Source organism: Mchenga conophoros, linkage group LG3 (assembly GCF_057382185.1).
Source record: "Mchenga conophoros isolate Kocher_MC1m ecotype Shallow Benthic linkage group LG3, M_conophoros_male_GT1.1, whole genome shotgun sequence".
NCBI classification, from domain to species: Eukaryota; Metazoa; Chordata; class Actinopteri; order Cichliformes; family Cichlidae; genus Mchenga; species Mchenga conophoros.
Window position 1 is genome coordinate 23,630,467 of NC_140528.1, and position 15,494 is coordinate 23,645,960.

Here is a 15,494-nt window from a genome sequence, read left to right on the forward strand (position 1 = left end):
AACCAGAGAAGAAGAAAACAGACTTTACCATGAAGATCCTCAGTGTGGATCAGTATAATATCAGCCTGATGTCTGCAGTTTAGTGTCAGCACAACTTTCACATCATATTCATCTGAGCACAACTAAAACATGCTGACTGACCCCAGAGTTTCAAGTCCACATCCTGGACTCTCCAGGAAACCACACAGATGCTTCACTCCTGAATCCTGCAGCTTGTAGTTGTCACTCAGGTCCAGCTGTCTCAGATGGGAGGGGTTGGACTTCAGTGCTGCTGCCAGATAATCACAGCTGATCTCTGACAAACCACAGCTCTCCAATCTGTATAAAGAATGAAAGATGTAAGTTTATTAGACAAAGTGTGAGCTTGAAATCATTCAGTGTTTCATCATCTGTTCAGAGCTGAAGAAGGTTCAGAATGTAGAAGTTTAGAAAATGGAAACTCCAAACAGCTGAAGCCAACAGGAAGCAGCTTCAAACAAACACAACAAGAGAAAAAACTCTGAATGTTTCACATTAAAGTCGTACATTTCTCACAAAGCTCAATTATGTGACAGACATTTCATCCCATGTCAGTTTGGCCTCATCCTGGGCCGGATTATCCAGCACACACTCTGACCACAGGCCCAGGGGCCACGCACAGCTGGGCTCCATCCAAGAGACAGCAAACAAACCAACACAATAATAAAAAGCACCATGTGATCTTCTTACATCTTCAAGACAAACATAGTAAAAACATGAGCATATTTGTTTCCTGATAAAATGATGTGACAGGTAGAACAGAGTAAAGTGGTGGTGTTACAGCCTTTCTCCCCTCTGCTGCCGAGGCTGTTAGTCTCTCCCAAACTCAGCTACAGGACTTCCAAATGAATGAAAGCAGCAGAAGTGGCTTTACAAATGAAAGAGGAAGAGGAGAAGAAGAGGAGAGGGAGGCCACCCTGACCATCACTCCAGCTGAAAACATCACACTTCTATTAAAGTTGGTGAGGAAATGTTGAGCAGGATGAGCTGCTGGCTAATCTGGAGGCTGTAGCAGCAGCTCACAGTCACAGTGGATCTCCACTCATGAAAAAGCTCTGGCTGCTTCATTTCTCATCTCATATCAGAGACTTTAATGCTTCACTGAAGCTGTACTGTGATGCTTCCATATTCCAGTGAGGCCTCCATAATGATTTCAGCTGTTCTGTACACACACTGTGTGCCCTGTATGGCTCAAAGTCTCTGCAGCCTGTTTTTATCTGCTATCATCAGATCTTCATCATCCTCATTCACATCCCTCACACACTCTACAGCCTCATCAGCACTGACTTCATCTTCACTGACTGATGGAGCACAACATGAACCTGTGGAGGCTGAAACACTGTCCTGTCAAACATCTCCCCGTCACCACTCCACTTCTGTCAGCCTTTAAATGAACCCTGCTCAAGTCTGTCACTTCTGTTTGGAGCCAAAAGGAAAAACTGTTGTTCAGTCGTTTGGAAAGACAACATTTCTGAAAGCACTCAAACTTCTTCACATTTGTCTTCAGACACATCCTGAACATTTAGGAACTAAAGAAAGTTTCAAACATCAATCAAAGACCTGAAATATAGAAAAACAACAACAGCCGCAGTCAGTGAACTCACCTCAGAGTCTCCAGTCGACAGTTTGGACTCTCCAGTCCAGCACACAGAAGCTTCACTGCTGAATCCTGCAGGTTGTAGTTGTTACTCATGTCCAGCTCTGTCAGATGGGAGGGGTTGGACTTCAGAGCTGAGGCCACAACTTCACAGTGAGACTCTGAGAGTCGACACAGAGTCAGTCTGTGATGATAGAAAATATAAAATGTGTTATTATAAAAGCAGAAAATCTGCATTATAAACACAGACTGAATGTATATGAAGACAAAACAGAGTGAGGTCATAATCTGATGAATCTGCTCTTCACATCTGTGCTTCAGCTCCTCTTACTGTGTTTGACATGACACAACGATTGAGTCTCTCTCAGACCTGCAGACTTTTAATGAGAATCTTTGTTTGGCTTTAATCTGCAGATGAAGGAGGAAGATGGTGTCACATTTAGGCTTCCATAATGTCCACAGTCTGTCACTGAGATCTGATCCAGAGTCAGAGTGAAGACACACATTTGGACTGTTTCCTGTTTTGACTCCAGAACATTTTGAATGAGTTCAGCTCAGTGAAGAGTTCCAGCTGGAAAGATGATCTCTGTTTGCTACCTGCTGTCAGGTACGACTGTTCACGTCCACACGCAGGAAAAACCTGCTGACTGTTACCAAACGGAGCAGAAATCTCATCACTGGACAATAATGATGAATGAACTCAGAGCTGCTGATATCAGATCTGATTTCAGGGGAACTAAACACAGAAATGATTGGCTCATTTGAGCTTTCTGAGCCATTATCTGCTGCTGTGTCGCTAGTTGGCAGAAAATGATTTGTATTCCTGTTCAGGGCTTCAGTGTTTATGAGTCCAGATCCAGGTGACAGCAAGTCAAAATGATGTTACCTGTCTGTGTCCAGCAGCAGCCTGTATTCACTTTGAATATTGTTATAACCTGACATGGATCAGTTTGTCTTTGATTGGTTTGTAAATGTCACTGTTTCCATTGGACCTGAGTGACGTACAAAGACAGAGAGGGAGAGAAAGGAGAGAGAGGATGGAGACAGCAAAGAGAGAGCAAACACAAACAGGTGAGAGTGGACAGGTGACCAAGGTCAGCAACCAATCAGAGAGCTTCTGTTTGACCCACAGTCACTGATGATGACTGCACATAACCAAGCAGTGTGTTACTCTGATATCAAATATGGATCCTGCTCTTATAATAATGATCATCAGATGATATTATTGTGTTATTTTGTAGCTGAATACGATGTTTGTGTGATTATCAGTGAAAGAAGCAGTGAGGAGGATGGAGAGAGAGAGAGGACAGAGGCTGAAGTTAGAAACACTAAAAGAATTTTTCATGGATTTCATGGATGATTTGAGTGATTTCCAGCAGGACACTTAAACATGTCAGTGGACGTCCTAAAGAACATATTCACTGATATGAAACGTGTCATTGAACAGGATTAATATCAGTGGAAACATGGTGGAAACAGCTGTGACTGCATGGATGTGACACACTTCAAATCTGTTCTCCACTCTTGGATTTGGGATCCATGGAGCTGCTGCTGAGTCTGTACAATAAAGGAATGGTGTGGAAGGTTGCAGCGTACGGACACAAACACTTTGTGGTTACAATCTGATTTTATTTTCAACATTAAACTACTAACCTACACTGATCAATGATGTTAATGATCACATCTGGACTCACCCAGCCTTTCTGCAGTTCCTCACAGCTGGAATCAGTCTCTGTCGTCCCCGCTCTGATGTGTTGTACTTCAGCAGGTCCAACTCATCCAGAACCTCCTCTGACATCTGCAGCATGAAGGCCAGAGCTGAGCACTGGATCTCAGAGAGTTCCTTCTCTGATCTGCTCTCTGACTTCAGGAACTCTTGGATCTCCTGAAATAATGAGAGGTGGTTCATCTCCATCAGACAGTGGAAGATGTTGATGCTTCTGTCAGGAGAGATTTCATCACTGTTCATCTCCTTCAGGTTGTTGATGACTCTCTGGATGGTTCCTGGACTGATCTCTGTCTGACCCAGCAGACCTACTAAGAGTCTCTGGTTGGACTCCAGACAGAGGCCATGAAGGAAGCGAACAAACAGGTCCAGGTGGCCATTTTTACTCTGGAGGGATTTATACATGGCTCGTTTAAGGAAATCATCCAGAGAGGACTCGTTGTAGTCTTTTCCCAAAAAGTTCTTCTGCACCTCTGTCTTCCTGTTGGTGTGACAGTGGAACATGTAGACTGCAGCCAGAAACTCCTGAATGCTCAGATGAACAAAGCAGTAGACTGGTTTCTGGAAGATCTCACACTCTCTTTTGAAGATCTCTGTACAAACTCCTGAGTACACCGAGGCCTCTGTTACATCCAGACCACACTGCTCCAGGTCTTCTTGGTAGAACATGATGTTTCCTTTCTCCAGATGTTCAAATGCCAGCCTCCCCAGCTTCAGAAGATCTTCCCTGTCAGCCTCCGTCAGCTCCTGTGGACTCGTCTCACGTCCCTCACGGTACTTGTTCTTCTTCCTCTTTGTCTGAACCAGCAGGAAGTGTGAGTACATGTCAGTCAGGGTCTTGGGCAGCTCTCCTCTCTGCTCTGTAGTCAACATGTGCTCCAGAACTGTAGCAGTGATCCAGCAGAAGACTGGGATACTACACATGATGTGGAGGCTCCTGGATGTCTTCATGTGGGAGATGATTCTGCTGGACAGCTCTTCATCACTGAATCTCCTCCTGAAGTACTCCTCCTTCTGGGCGTCAGTGAAGCCTCGTACTTCTGTTAGCCTGTCAACACATGTAGGAGGGATCTGATTGGCTGCTGCGGGTCGGGAAGTTATCCAGACGAGAGCCGAGGGAAGCAGATTCCCCTGGATGAGGTTTGTCAGCAGCTGGCTGACTGATGACTTCTGTGTGACATCAGACAGCAGCTTCCTGTTGGTGAAATCCAATGAAAGTCTGCTTTCATCCAGGCCGTCAAAGATGAACAAAAGCTGAGAGACAGCCAGCTTCTCTGCTGTGACCTTCTGTAATGTTGGATGGAAAACATGGAGCAGCTCCAGAAGACTGTACTGCTCATCTCTGATCAGGTTCAGCTCCCTGAATGAAAGCAGAACCACCACACTGACATGTTGGTTCTCCAAGCCCTCTGCCCAGTCCAGAGTGAACTTCTGCACTGAGAAGGTTTTTCCAACACCAGCCACGCCGTTGGTCAGAACCACTCTGACGGGTCTCTGTTGGTCAGGTAAGGCTTTAAAGATGTCCTGGCACCTGATTGGAGCGTCATGGAGGGCGTCCATCTTGGAAGCTGTCTCCAGCTGCCTCACCTCATGTTGGGTATGAACCTCTTCACTCTGTCCCTCTGTGATGTAGAGCTCAGTGTAGATCCTGTTGAGGAGGGTTCTACTTCCTGTTTCATCACTTCCTTCAGTCACACGTTCACATCTCCTCCTCAGACTGATCTTATGTTCATCTAAAACCTCCTGCAGACCAACATCTGCTGAAAGAAAGAAAAACAATGAGACTAAAGAGAAAGAAAACTCTTCAATGTCTGAACAACACAAGAAGTCCAGTTTTCAGAAATGAGTCCATCAGCAGACAGATGTTCAGTCTTACTTTGTACACAGCTGCTCTGACTGGCTGTCTGCAGTCCAGCTCTGCTTCTGGATCTTTCTCCACACTGTGCAGAAGCTCTGATGGTGACACAGAAAAGTCACAGTGGAGATACTTCTGTCCACCTTTGATTAGACTCATTATAAAAAGGAAAACAAAGTTTGAACACAGTCATGTTTCCAGTTCACTGACTTACATTTATTCCATGGACACTCACTCTAACCTGAAGCACAGCTACAACCCAACATTGTTGAGGCCTCATCTCCTCCTTTCCTGACTGTAGAGGTTAAATATGCAACAACCAACAAATAAAAGAATTTGGTTCATTTCAAAGAAATTCACACGGTGACCAAGTAAAGTAACCGTAGTAAAGGAGACAACATCCCGTTGATGGTGGGATTATTTGAAAGATTTGCTTTAGTCACGTCACCAAATGCAGTTGAACCACCCGTGGATCCATGTTTGACCATTCTACCACTCTGAGCTCTGCTTTTGAATCATTTTATTATTATCATCATTCATTTATTCATTCTTTGGAGGGGGGCTATTTCCTAATGCCGCCCTAATAAGCTGATGTTCAAGGGGAAATATAACAGAAACTCTTTCAGTGTTATTCATTAATAAATTAACAGATAAACTGTGAAGAAGAAAAAACTGAGATTTAAAGGAGAGAGTGAGAAACTTGATCATCCATCCTCATAATACATGTTTATCAGTATCTGCTGTGACCATACTGCAGTAATAACTACAAGTCTACATTTCTGTGACTGTTGATCAATCACAGCAGGAATCTGAGCTCATCTCTGCACACAGAGCAGCTTCAGCTCTGGGATAAACTGCTCGCTTCACGTCCTTCTCAGCTCACAGACACTCATCCTGATATTTTCCTTTAACATTTGATGCTATAATTCATCTGAGTTTACACTTTATCTGCATAAATACAGAAAAACAGACCCAAACACCAGAAACCATCAGTTTCACCATGTAGAATATATTGTTGTTTCCTTGCTTTTAATTCAGAGAAAAACTCTGATTTGGATTTTCTCTGTTCTCTTTGCCACAGCCCATCCCAGCAGCAGCTGAAGCAGCTGACTGTCACAACACTGAATAACACTTTAGGAGGAATTTCAGAGGTCAGTAAAGCTCCAGTTTCAACATCAGTTAATTAATCATAGTTCATCATAAATGTGAACCTGGCTGGCACACATGTTAATGTTAGCCATTTAAATATTAGCAGTTAGCTGAGGCCACAAGAAGAAGAGGCCCTAGAAGAACAATGGATGATAAGATTAGATTTTCAAGACTAGGCAGAGACGTGTTTTCCTTTACTGTCTCTTACAGAGGAGGGAGCAGATACCAGACGAGGTCACGGAGGTACGGGGAGGATTCGCAGCAGACAGCAAGACTGCCACGTCCATGCGAGAGAGCGATGGCTACGATAATCTCTGTTTTTAAGATAAGATAAGAGATAAGATAAGATAGAACTTTATTAATCCCTCGGGTGGGTTCCTCTGGGAAATTCGACTTCCAAAAAGCACAGCAACGACCGAAGTTACAGTTACAGAATTGTTTTATTATATATATATATATATATATATATATATATATACACACACACACACACACACACACACACACACACACACACACACACACACACACACACACACATATATAAATACAGAGACAAATATAAATAAAATATACAAAGGGGATAAATAGAATAAATAGGAATAAAAAATAAAATAAAAATACAATGTCTCCCTATATAATGTTGTACAGCCCATGTGAGGGTTATCCTCTCTGCGAACCAGATGCTTGATTTCACACAGAGGTCCACCAACTGAATTTGATCAGTTATGGAACGATTTACCTCGACAGGCTCCTTCACTCGCTGCTTTTAAACCTCCTTTAAAACACACTTTTACTCCCTGACCTTTGACCCAGTGTGACATGTTGACTCACTACCTCAGACAGCTTAAAAATAGTCTTTTTGTTTTTTGGTGCTGCCTAAAAGAACCGTGAAATATCTGTCCTATATACAGTTATGTTCATATATTTTTGTGCTACATCAGGAAACTCAAAAACATAGTTTTTAATATTTTAATCCTTATTTTTAAAACTTTTTTTGTCATTTTTCTGAATAACACTTTAGGAGGAACGTCTTGAAGCATTCTCAATCATCCAGGAAAGTAAATCTCCAAAAGTTGATTCTCTTCATCTGGACGTAGCGTAAATGTGTCCCAGTTGGACTTTTGTCAAAGCTGGAAAGGCTCCTAAAGAAAGTTCCAGTCGATCCAGGAGAGAAGGACAACCGCTGCCTAAGAGAAAACCTGTAGCTATCCCATATGTGTCAGGAGTGTCGGAGCAGCTGAGTCGCATTTTTTCTAAACACTGGGTCTCTGTGGCTTTTAAACCCCAAAACACGCTGCGCCAAAAACTGGTCCACCCCAAGGATCGGGTCCCCCGACACAAACAGAGTAACATAGTGTAGCTGTTAAGTGCAGGACGATTGGCAGGATTTATACATCGGGGAAACCAAACAACCTCTGGCTACAACACAGAAGAGCCACCTCGTCAGGCCAGGACTCTGCAGTCTATTTACACCTACAGGCCAGTGGACACTCTTTCAATGATGAGGATGTAACATCCCGGACAGGGAGGAACGCTGGTTTGAAGGCGGAGTCAAGGAGGCCATTTACGTGAAAAGGGAAAGACCATCTCTGAATTGAGGAGGGGCCTAAGGGTACATCTGTCACCATCTTACATGCTGTGATTGCAGCCATTCCCCAACTCTCTGTGAATGGTACTCATGACCATTGACCTCACAGCCCATTGTTCCTTCAGTGGGCTGGTTTCAGTCATTATGCAAATGTCCTGTTTATAAGATTGAATCCTGCAGTCAGCTGAGACTGAAGGAGTCACCTGGATGAGAGACGAAATGTTTCTCCCACAAAACGCTACGTCCAGATGAACTGAATCAACTTTTGGAGAAAGAAGTTGAATCAGTATTTCAGCTTTAAGAGGGTATTTTAAATCAAACATCAGTCCTTCTACTTAAGTATGTTTGACACTTTGTTTACACCTAAATTAACTTTACTGTTAACGAGTTTTCATGTTTCTGTAATCCACCAGTGTGCTCATGCTTTTTTAAGTGAAAACATATTTTTAATGATCAAATATAATTATGTTTGTTATTTGTGGATTTTAAATGTCCTTGACAGAGACAGATGATGATCATTATCCTGCACTGTGGTCTCAGGTTTGGTCGAGCTAGCACAAAGAATGGCTATGTTGAACTTCCTCCTGGGATCTACACTAAGAAGTGAGTCCAACATTAGCAGGGTCTCTTTCCTTTATCTGATTCACTTTAGCATTCACAGTCACGTGAAGCTTGTTATTAACTCGATAAGTCAACCCAGGGTTTCAGCTGAGCGCTCACATGAAACACATGGTGTTGGCAGCATCTGATCAATCATATTCATGGAGACGTGTATCAGCAACAGAGCAGCTGAGTTTGCAGAAGGAAGTCAAACTAAACCACAGGAACAATATGAGGAGATTACACACATAATAAAATACTAGCAGTAACACAGCTGCTGCAGACAAATCAGTCGTGTGATCGTGTGTGAGAGGAGAAGGACTGTAAAGGAGTTTGGTGTTAAAAGCTCTGTATGAATGTGGGAGACTTTGAAGGGCTTTAAAAAGGCCAATATAAAATAAAAGGCAGCAAAACTGCTGAGTGTGAAAGTCACCAGACTTATCAGAGCTCTGTGATTAAGACCTGTAAGAACACCTGTTTGTACTTGTTGGCATTATATCAAACACACACGTATATTAAGCCTTTGTTTGAACTCTGGTTGAATTTGTTACTTTCAGACTGTGAAACATCACAGAGGCTGCAGCTGCAGATCTTTTATTCACCTGGAAATTTACTTTAAATGTTAGATGGAAAATGTATTGCTCAGTTTAACCAAAGTAAGAACAAGAATCCATAAACCTTCATAAAGACAAACATCTCCCAGAACATTGAGCTGCTGAAGTGTCACTGAAGGGAAAAACTATTTGTCCTCCTCCATCCAGCAACACCTGAAACACCTGAGTGGAAGCTCCTCCCTACACTGTGTTTGAAGCAAAGCACAAAGGAGACACCTGCTGGAGCAGCTGGAGTCCTACAGACACTCAGCCTCTTCACTACACAAACACCTCCTACAACATCCACTCTTTCCACTCTGACTGCTGTGTTTGTGGAAACACTCCAACACACACCGCTTCACACACCAACATAGAAATGTGTGTGAAAAAGAGCTGAGCTGATATTAAACATGAGGATTTATTCAGAAATACAGAGTCAGGAACAACATCTAGACACACATTACCTCTCAGCAGCAGAAGAACATCCTTTAAAGTCTTCACCAACATCCTTCGACTCGTTGCTCTTTAAGGAAACACAGCTGGGTTCAGGTCCAGGAGATTCTGGCCTCTTATTGATCCTAAAAGAAAAACAATAAATGTCACAGCTTCATGAGACAGGAAGGAAAAACTGGAAACATTAAATTAAAGACATGATGAACAATCTCATAAAAATAATGTACTTACTCTTTGTCACATAACAGTCTTTTGTTAAATTTTACACCAACACCCTTCGACATGTTGCTCTTTAAGGAAACACAGCTGGGTTCAGGTCCAGGTTCTGGATTAGTTTCAGGGTTATGTCCAGCTGAGCCTGGTACGCCCCACAGCTCTGGGCTTTAAAACAACACACACAGAGGTATGAGTGTGAATAATGATGGAGCAGTGATGTGAGTGCTGAGCTGTGACATGGAGAAGAGTCATGGACAGTTAGAGATGGTCATCTCACCTCTGAGCTTTGGTCTGGCTCTCATGTTCCCCACACAGAGTGCTTTTAGAGGGAGGGACTCCCTCCTCTCTGTCCTTACACTGATCCATGCTGCTCAGTTCACATCAGCTCACACACACTTTCTACCTTCACCTGCAGAGGAAACATTCATGTGCACATCAACTGAGAGCTGCAGAGGTCGTGTCTGATGTGTTGGACTAACATCCATCTGAGACGCAGCTTTCATCAGTTCACTACAAAAAGTGTCACAGAGCCCAGTTCAGCCTCCAAATCCTCCATTACTGTAGTCCTACAAAGCAGCAGGTCAAACATGGCTGCAGAGAGCAGCTTTATGTCAGTAACCATGTCCAGGACCGAGCTGACTGCTTACAGAGTTCATACTCTAACTGCTAGCTGCTCTGCTAGCTAAGCTAACTCAGTAACAGTGACTCTGACAGCAGTTACTGTGGAACAGCGGCCGAGCTCAGGACACATTCAGTGTGTTTAGTCTGAGTCCTGGACTCTGATTCAATGGATTCAATCCAGCTCAGAGTTTCATGTGTTCATCAGAATAAAATACATGTACTAATATAACAGAAGTAATGCTCTGAATGCAGGACTGTAATGGAGGATAAATAAGGTTTTTACAGCCTGAAAGAAACATTCAGTTCATATATTTGTAGACAGTGAAGCAGTTTTTAATACTGCAGCTGTTTCCTTCACCTGTGTGTGTGTGAGCCACACCTTCATGTGCTGCTGTAGAAATATGTGGTCTGACTGCTCAGACTGAGTCTAGGAGGAAAGTTCACACGCTGGAGAAAGTTTTGTTCCTGACTTTGTCAGAGTTCGGCTCCAAAGACAAAGAAGACGGAGCTCACAGTCTGTAGATGGTCCTCAGTGTGTGTGTGAAGCCAAGAGAGCACACAGGAGTGTGTTTATGTCAGCAAATCAGTGTGTGTGAAGAGTCTGAGGGAGTGTGTGAATGAGACTCAACACTGAACAGTCCAAGAAAAGCGTCTGGACTTCTTTAAGTTTAACTTAAAGAAGTCCAGACGCTTTTCTTTTTGTCTCCATAATGTCTCCATAATACTGCAATGTTATCTGCCCCAGAAACACTGTGCAGAAGCTCTGATGGTGACACAGAAAAGTCACAGTGGAGATACTTCTGTCCACCTTTGATTAGACTCATTATAAAAAGGAAACAAAGTTTGAACACAGTCATGTTTCCTGTTCACTGACTTACATTTATTCCATGGACACTCACTCTAACCTGAAGCACAGCTACAACCCAACATTGTTGAGGCCTCATCTCCTCCTTTCCTGACTGTAGAGGTTAAATATGCAACAACCGACAAATAAAAGAATTTGGTTCATTTCAAAGAAATTCACACGGTGACCAAGTAAAGTAACCGTAGTAAAGGAGACAACATCCCGTTGATGGTGGGATTATTTGAAAGATTTGCTTTAGTCACGTCACCAAATGCAGTTGAACCACCCGTGGATCCATGTTTGACCATTCTACCACTCTGAGCTCTGCTTTTGAATCATTTTATTATTATCATCATTCATTTATTCATTCTTTGGAGGGGGGCTATTTCCTAATGCCGCCCTAATAAGCTGATGTTCAAGGGGAAATATAACAGAAACTCTTTCAGTGTTATTCATTAATAAATTAACAGATAAACTGTGAAGAAGAAAAAACTGAGATTTAAAGGAGAGAGTGAGAAACTTGATCATCCATCCTCATAATACATGTTCATCAGTATCTGCTGTGACCATACTGCAGTAATAACTACAAGTCTACATTTCTGTGACTGTTGATCAATCACAGCAGGAATCTGAGCTCATCTCTGCACACAGAGCAGCTTCAGCTCTGGGATAAACTGCTCGCTTCACGTCCTTCTCAGCTCACAGACACTCATCCTGATATTTTCCTTTAACATTTGATGCTATAATTCATCTGAGTTTACACTTTATCTGCATAAATACAGAAAAACAGACCCAAACACCAGAAACCATCAGTTTCACGTTCAACGGGAAGTGGCTCAAACGTCACAGTTTCATAACGTCACCCTGAACTCCACTCACGGAGTTTCTGTCGCCATTGTAGTTTTTAAAGTCCCGTGATAAAGGCGGGTCTTTCTGTGAATCCGCACGCTCATTGGCTAATAGCTCGAGATTGACACATCGTTATCCAATGAGCGTGCGGGAACTTCCGACATAAAGTTGTTTCCTTTGAAAAACCAAAGTCTGATTATTTTTGCCTCCACTGACGGAGCCTGTTGTTCCCGCCACAGAGACACAGTAATGTCAGAGCGGTGTTAACACTCACCCTGCCTCAGCACAGCTCTCACTCTCCTCCTGCTCTCTCACACTAAACGGAGGCTCAGCTAAACTCACTTCCTCTCTACTTACAGGAAACCAGCGCTCAGAGGAGCCGACCGGCCTCACATTTCACCCACAGACACGAACAGCGTGGAATTATTTTATGTCATAAGAAGAAACATATTCATGTTAACACTCACCTGCCTCAGCTCCACCTTCCTCCTCCTGCTTTCACTTTCACTGCTGCTCCCTAAACACAGAGGATGCTGGGACTTGTAGTTGTTTCCTTCCGGTGCGGTCTTCCTCTTTGTTTGTTTGTGTTTGTGTTCAAGTTATTTCGATCATGTAAACATCAACAGAACACGTGAAGCCACACAGAGTTTGTATGTCGAGGTGGGTAGGAGGGTTTGAGGGTTTGGGGAGGGGTCAGAGGGAAGAGGTCTCTCAGTCTTGACAATCCACATTGATGGCATTGCATCTTTCAACGTGTTTGTGGGTCGATTTGGATGCTCCAGGTGTGAGAGCAGCCACTCAGCCTCTGCTGCAGATGTGTGTCACAAGTTCATCTAGTAGTGAGACGGTGGCGCAAGATGGCGAGTTGAGCAGTCGCACGAATTAGGAGCTCGTTGAACTTGTCCCAGAATTTACTTTGTGTTCGTTATTGTTTCCACTCGAAAGTAGTAAAATGACTGCCCCAAGTATAGTTAAACCTGCTAAATTCAAACTCGACCTCAAAAAACAAGAAACAACATCGCCATGTGATGGAAAGGAAGACAGCAGAGAAGGAACGGATCATGACTACGTAGAAAAAACCTTGAAAAAAGAGTGGACGAGCAGCTAGCTGACCTGAGTGTGCAATGCAAGCAAGCTAGTACGATGCTAGCCAGCCTAGCCAAAGCGGTTCAGTTCAACTCGGAGGAGGTGAAAGAATGTAAACAAAAGGTTAAAGAGTTGGAGAGACGAAACGAGCAGTTGACCAAAGATAACTACGATCTCAAGGAGAGAGTGTGAGAGCAAGAAAGGTACAAAATGAGGTGGTGCCTCCGGATTAAAGGATTAGAAGAGAAAAGAGATGAAGGTGTCAGATCGCTGGTTATTGGAATTCTTGGCAAGATCGCACCTGATATGATATCAAAGCTTGAAGAATCTGTGGATGTGGTGCATAGAGTTGGGAAGAAGATTGAGAACAAGGTCCGACATATCATCATTCTGTTTGCTCTGAGACACGTGAAAGAGGAGATTTGGCGTCGCACCAAAGATTCGGCTGTCTGTAAGAACGGCGGTTTCCACTTCGCTGAGGTACTGCCGCGGGAGGACTGGGAAGAGAGGAGGCGGCTGTGGCCGCAAATTGAACAAGCCAGACGGGCTGGGAAACGGGCCTTTTTCCGGGGTCCTCATGGATACATCGAAGGACGGAGGATCATCGACGTTGAATGAAAGACTTGATGTAAGACTGTATACAGTGGAATATTATTAATGGGACAAAAGAGTTCTACTTAAAGTTAAAGGTTATTAGTCACTGAGTTGGTGACAAGTGTTACAATTTAAACTCATGTTTATATATTTTTCTTTTCTTTTTTTTAAAAAAAGTTATTTTCTTAGCATATTCTTATTATGGTTCACTCAAAAATTTCTTTTGGTTCATTAAACGTTCGGGGTTTGAAGGAAATTGTTAAGAGAAAGGCACTTTTTTTATTTTGCAAGGGGCAAAAATGTCACTGTCTGTTTTTACAAGAGACTCACTCTGTGGATGCCGATGTTACCTTTTGGGCTAATCAGTGGGGAGACAAGATTCTTTTCAGTCGTGGATCTAACAGATCTGGAGGTGTGGCGATTTGTTTTAATAAGTTCCCAGGGGAGATTATAACATATAAAGCTGATAGTGAGGGTCATTGGTCAACTGCAGCTTGAAGAGCGAAGGTATATTTCTAATTGTTACAAATCTTTATGGACATAATAACGAAGGTCAAAATAAACGTCTATTGGAAAATCTAACAAATGTTATTTCAGAGTTTAAAGTTATGTACCCCACAGATTACATCCTAGTAGGAGGAGACTGGAACATGACCTCAGATGAATGGATGGACAGATGGCCTCCTCGCTTAGGAAGGAGGCAACAGAATAACATTATTGAGAACTTTTCTAGTGATAATAATTTTACAGACATTTGGAGAAGTTTGAATCCTGGAGTTAAGAATTATTCATGGTTTAAACCTAATGGAGAAAGCAGGTCAAGAATTGATTATTGGTTAGTGAGCGATGACATTTTGAGGTGTACTTCACCATCTAAAATCTCCAAAGCACCCCTATCTGATCACTGTTTCATTGATCTTGTCTTAGAACCAACAAGGATGAAACGTAGTAGCAGGGGATATTGGAAATTTAATGCCAGCCTTTTAAATAAGGACAAGTATTGTGATAAAATTAGACATAAAATTACAGATATAAAAAATGATGACTCAGTAGTGGGTAATATACAGAAATGGGAACTTATTAAATTCAAAATCAGAGAATTCACTATAAAATTCTGCAAAGAACTGAACAGGGAAAAACGGGAATATGAAAGTAATTTACTTCGTGAAATAACTCAGTGCTGTAGTAAAGAAAAACTAAACGTGCAAGAAAAGAATAAATTGATGGAGTTACAAACTAAATTAGACGATCTTTACCTAGAGAAAGCCCAGGGTGCCTTTATAAGATCGAGAGCCAAGTGGATTGAGGCAGGTGAAAAGAACTCATCATATTTTAGTAAGCTGGAAAAGTGCAGACAGCAGAGAAATCTAATCTCAAGCTTGTTGATAAATGGGACTGAATGTAAAGATTTCAGAAAGATTGAAAAGGAAGTCTTCACTTTTTATTCCAAATTGTACTCCTCAGAATATTCAGCAGCTGATTCTGATAGTTTCTTTGATAAGATTCATAATCTCATCCCATGTATTGACAAGCCGTTCAAAGATCTGTGTGATTCAGAGCTTAAAATTGAGGAACTGGATTTGGTGGTCATGAAAATGGCATTAAACAAGTCCCCAGGGACAGATGGACTCACTACTAATTTTTATCAATTCTTCTGGAAGGACCTAAGAACTTTATTGTTTGATGCATTAAAGGAATCGAT

The 15,494-nt window shown here is 42.5% G+C and overlaps 1 protein-coding gene across 1 annotated transcript in view; it reads right to left on the minus strand.

Annotated features, from left to right (window-relative positions):
* Positions 1-1,618: 1,618 nt before the first annotated feature.
* The window catches only part of LOC146577745 (protein NLRC3-like), an 86,170-nt gene continuing 72,294 nt past the window's right edge, over positions 1,619-15,494 (minus strand). The window contains exon 6 of the mRNA XM_085268272.1: positions 1,619-1,799. Coding sequence (XP_085124398.1) covers positions 1,619-1,799 — 181 coding nt within the window. The remainder of the gene's footprint in view (positions 1,800-15,494) is intronic.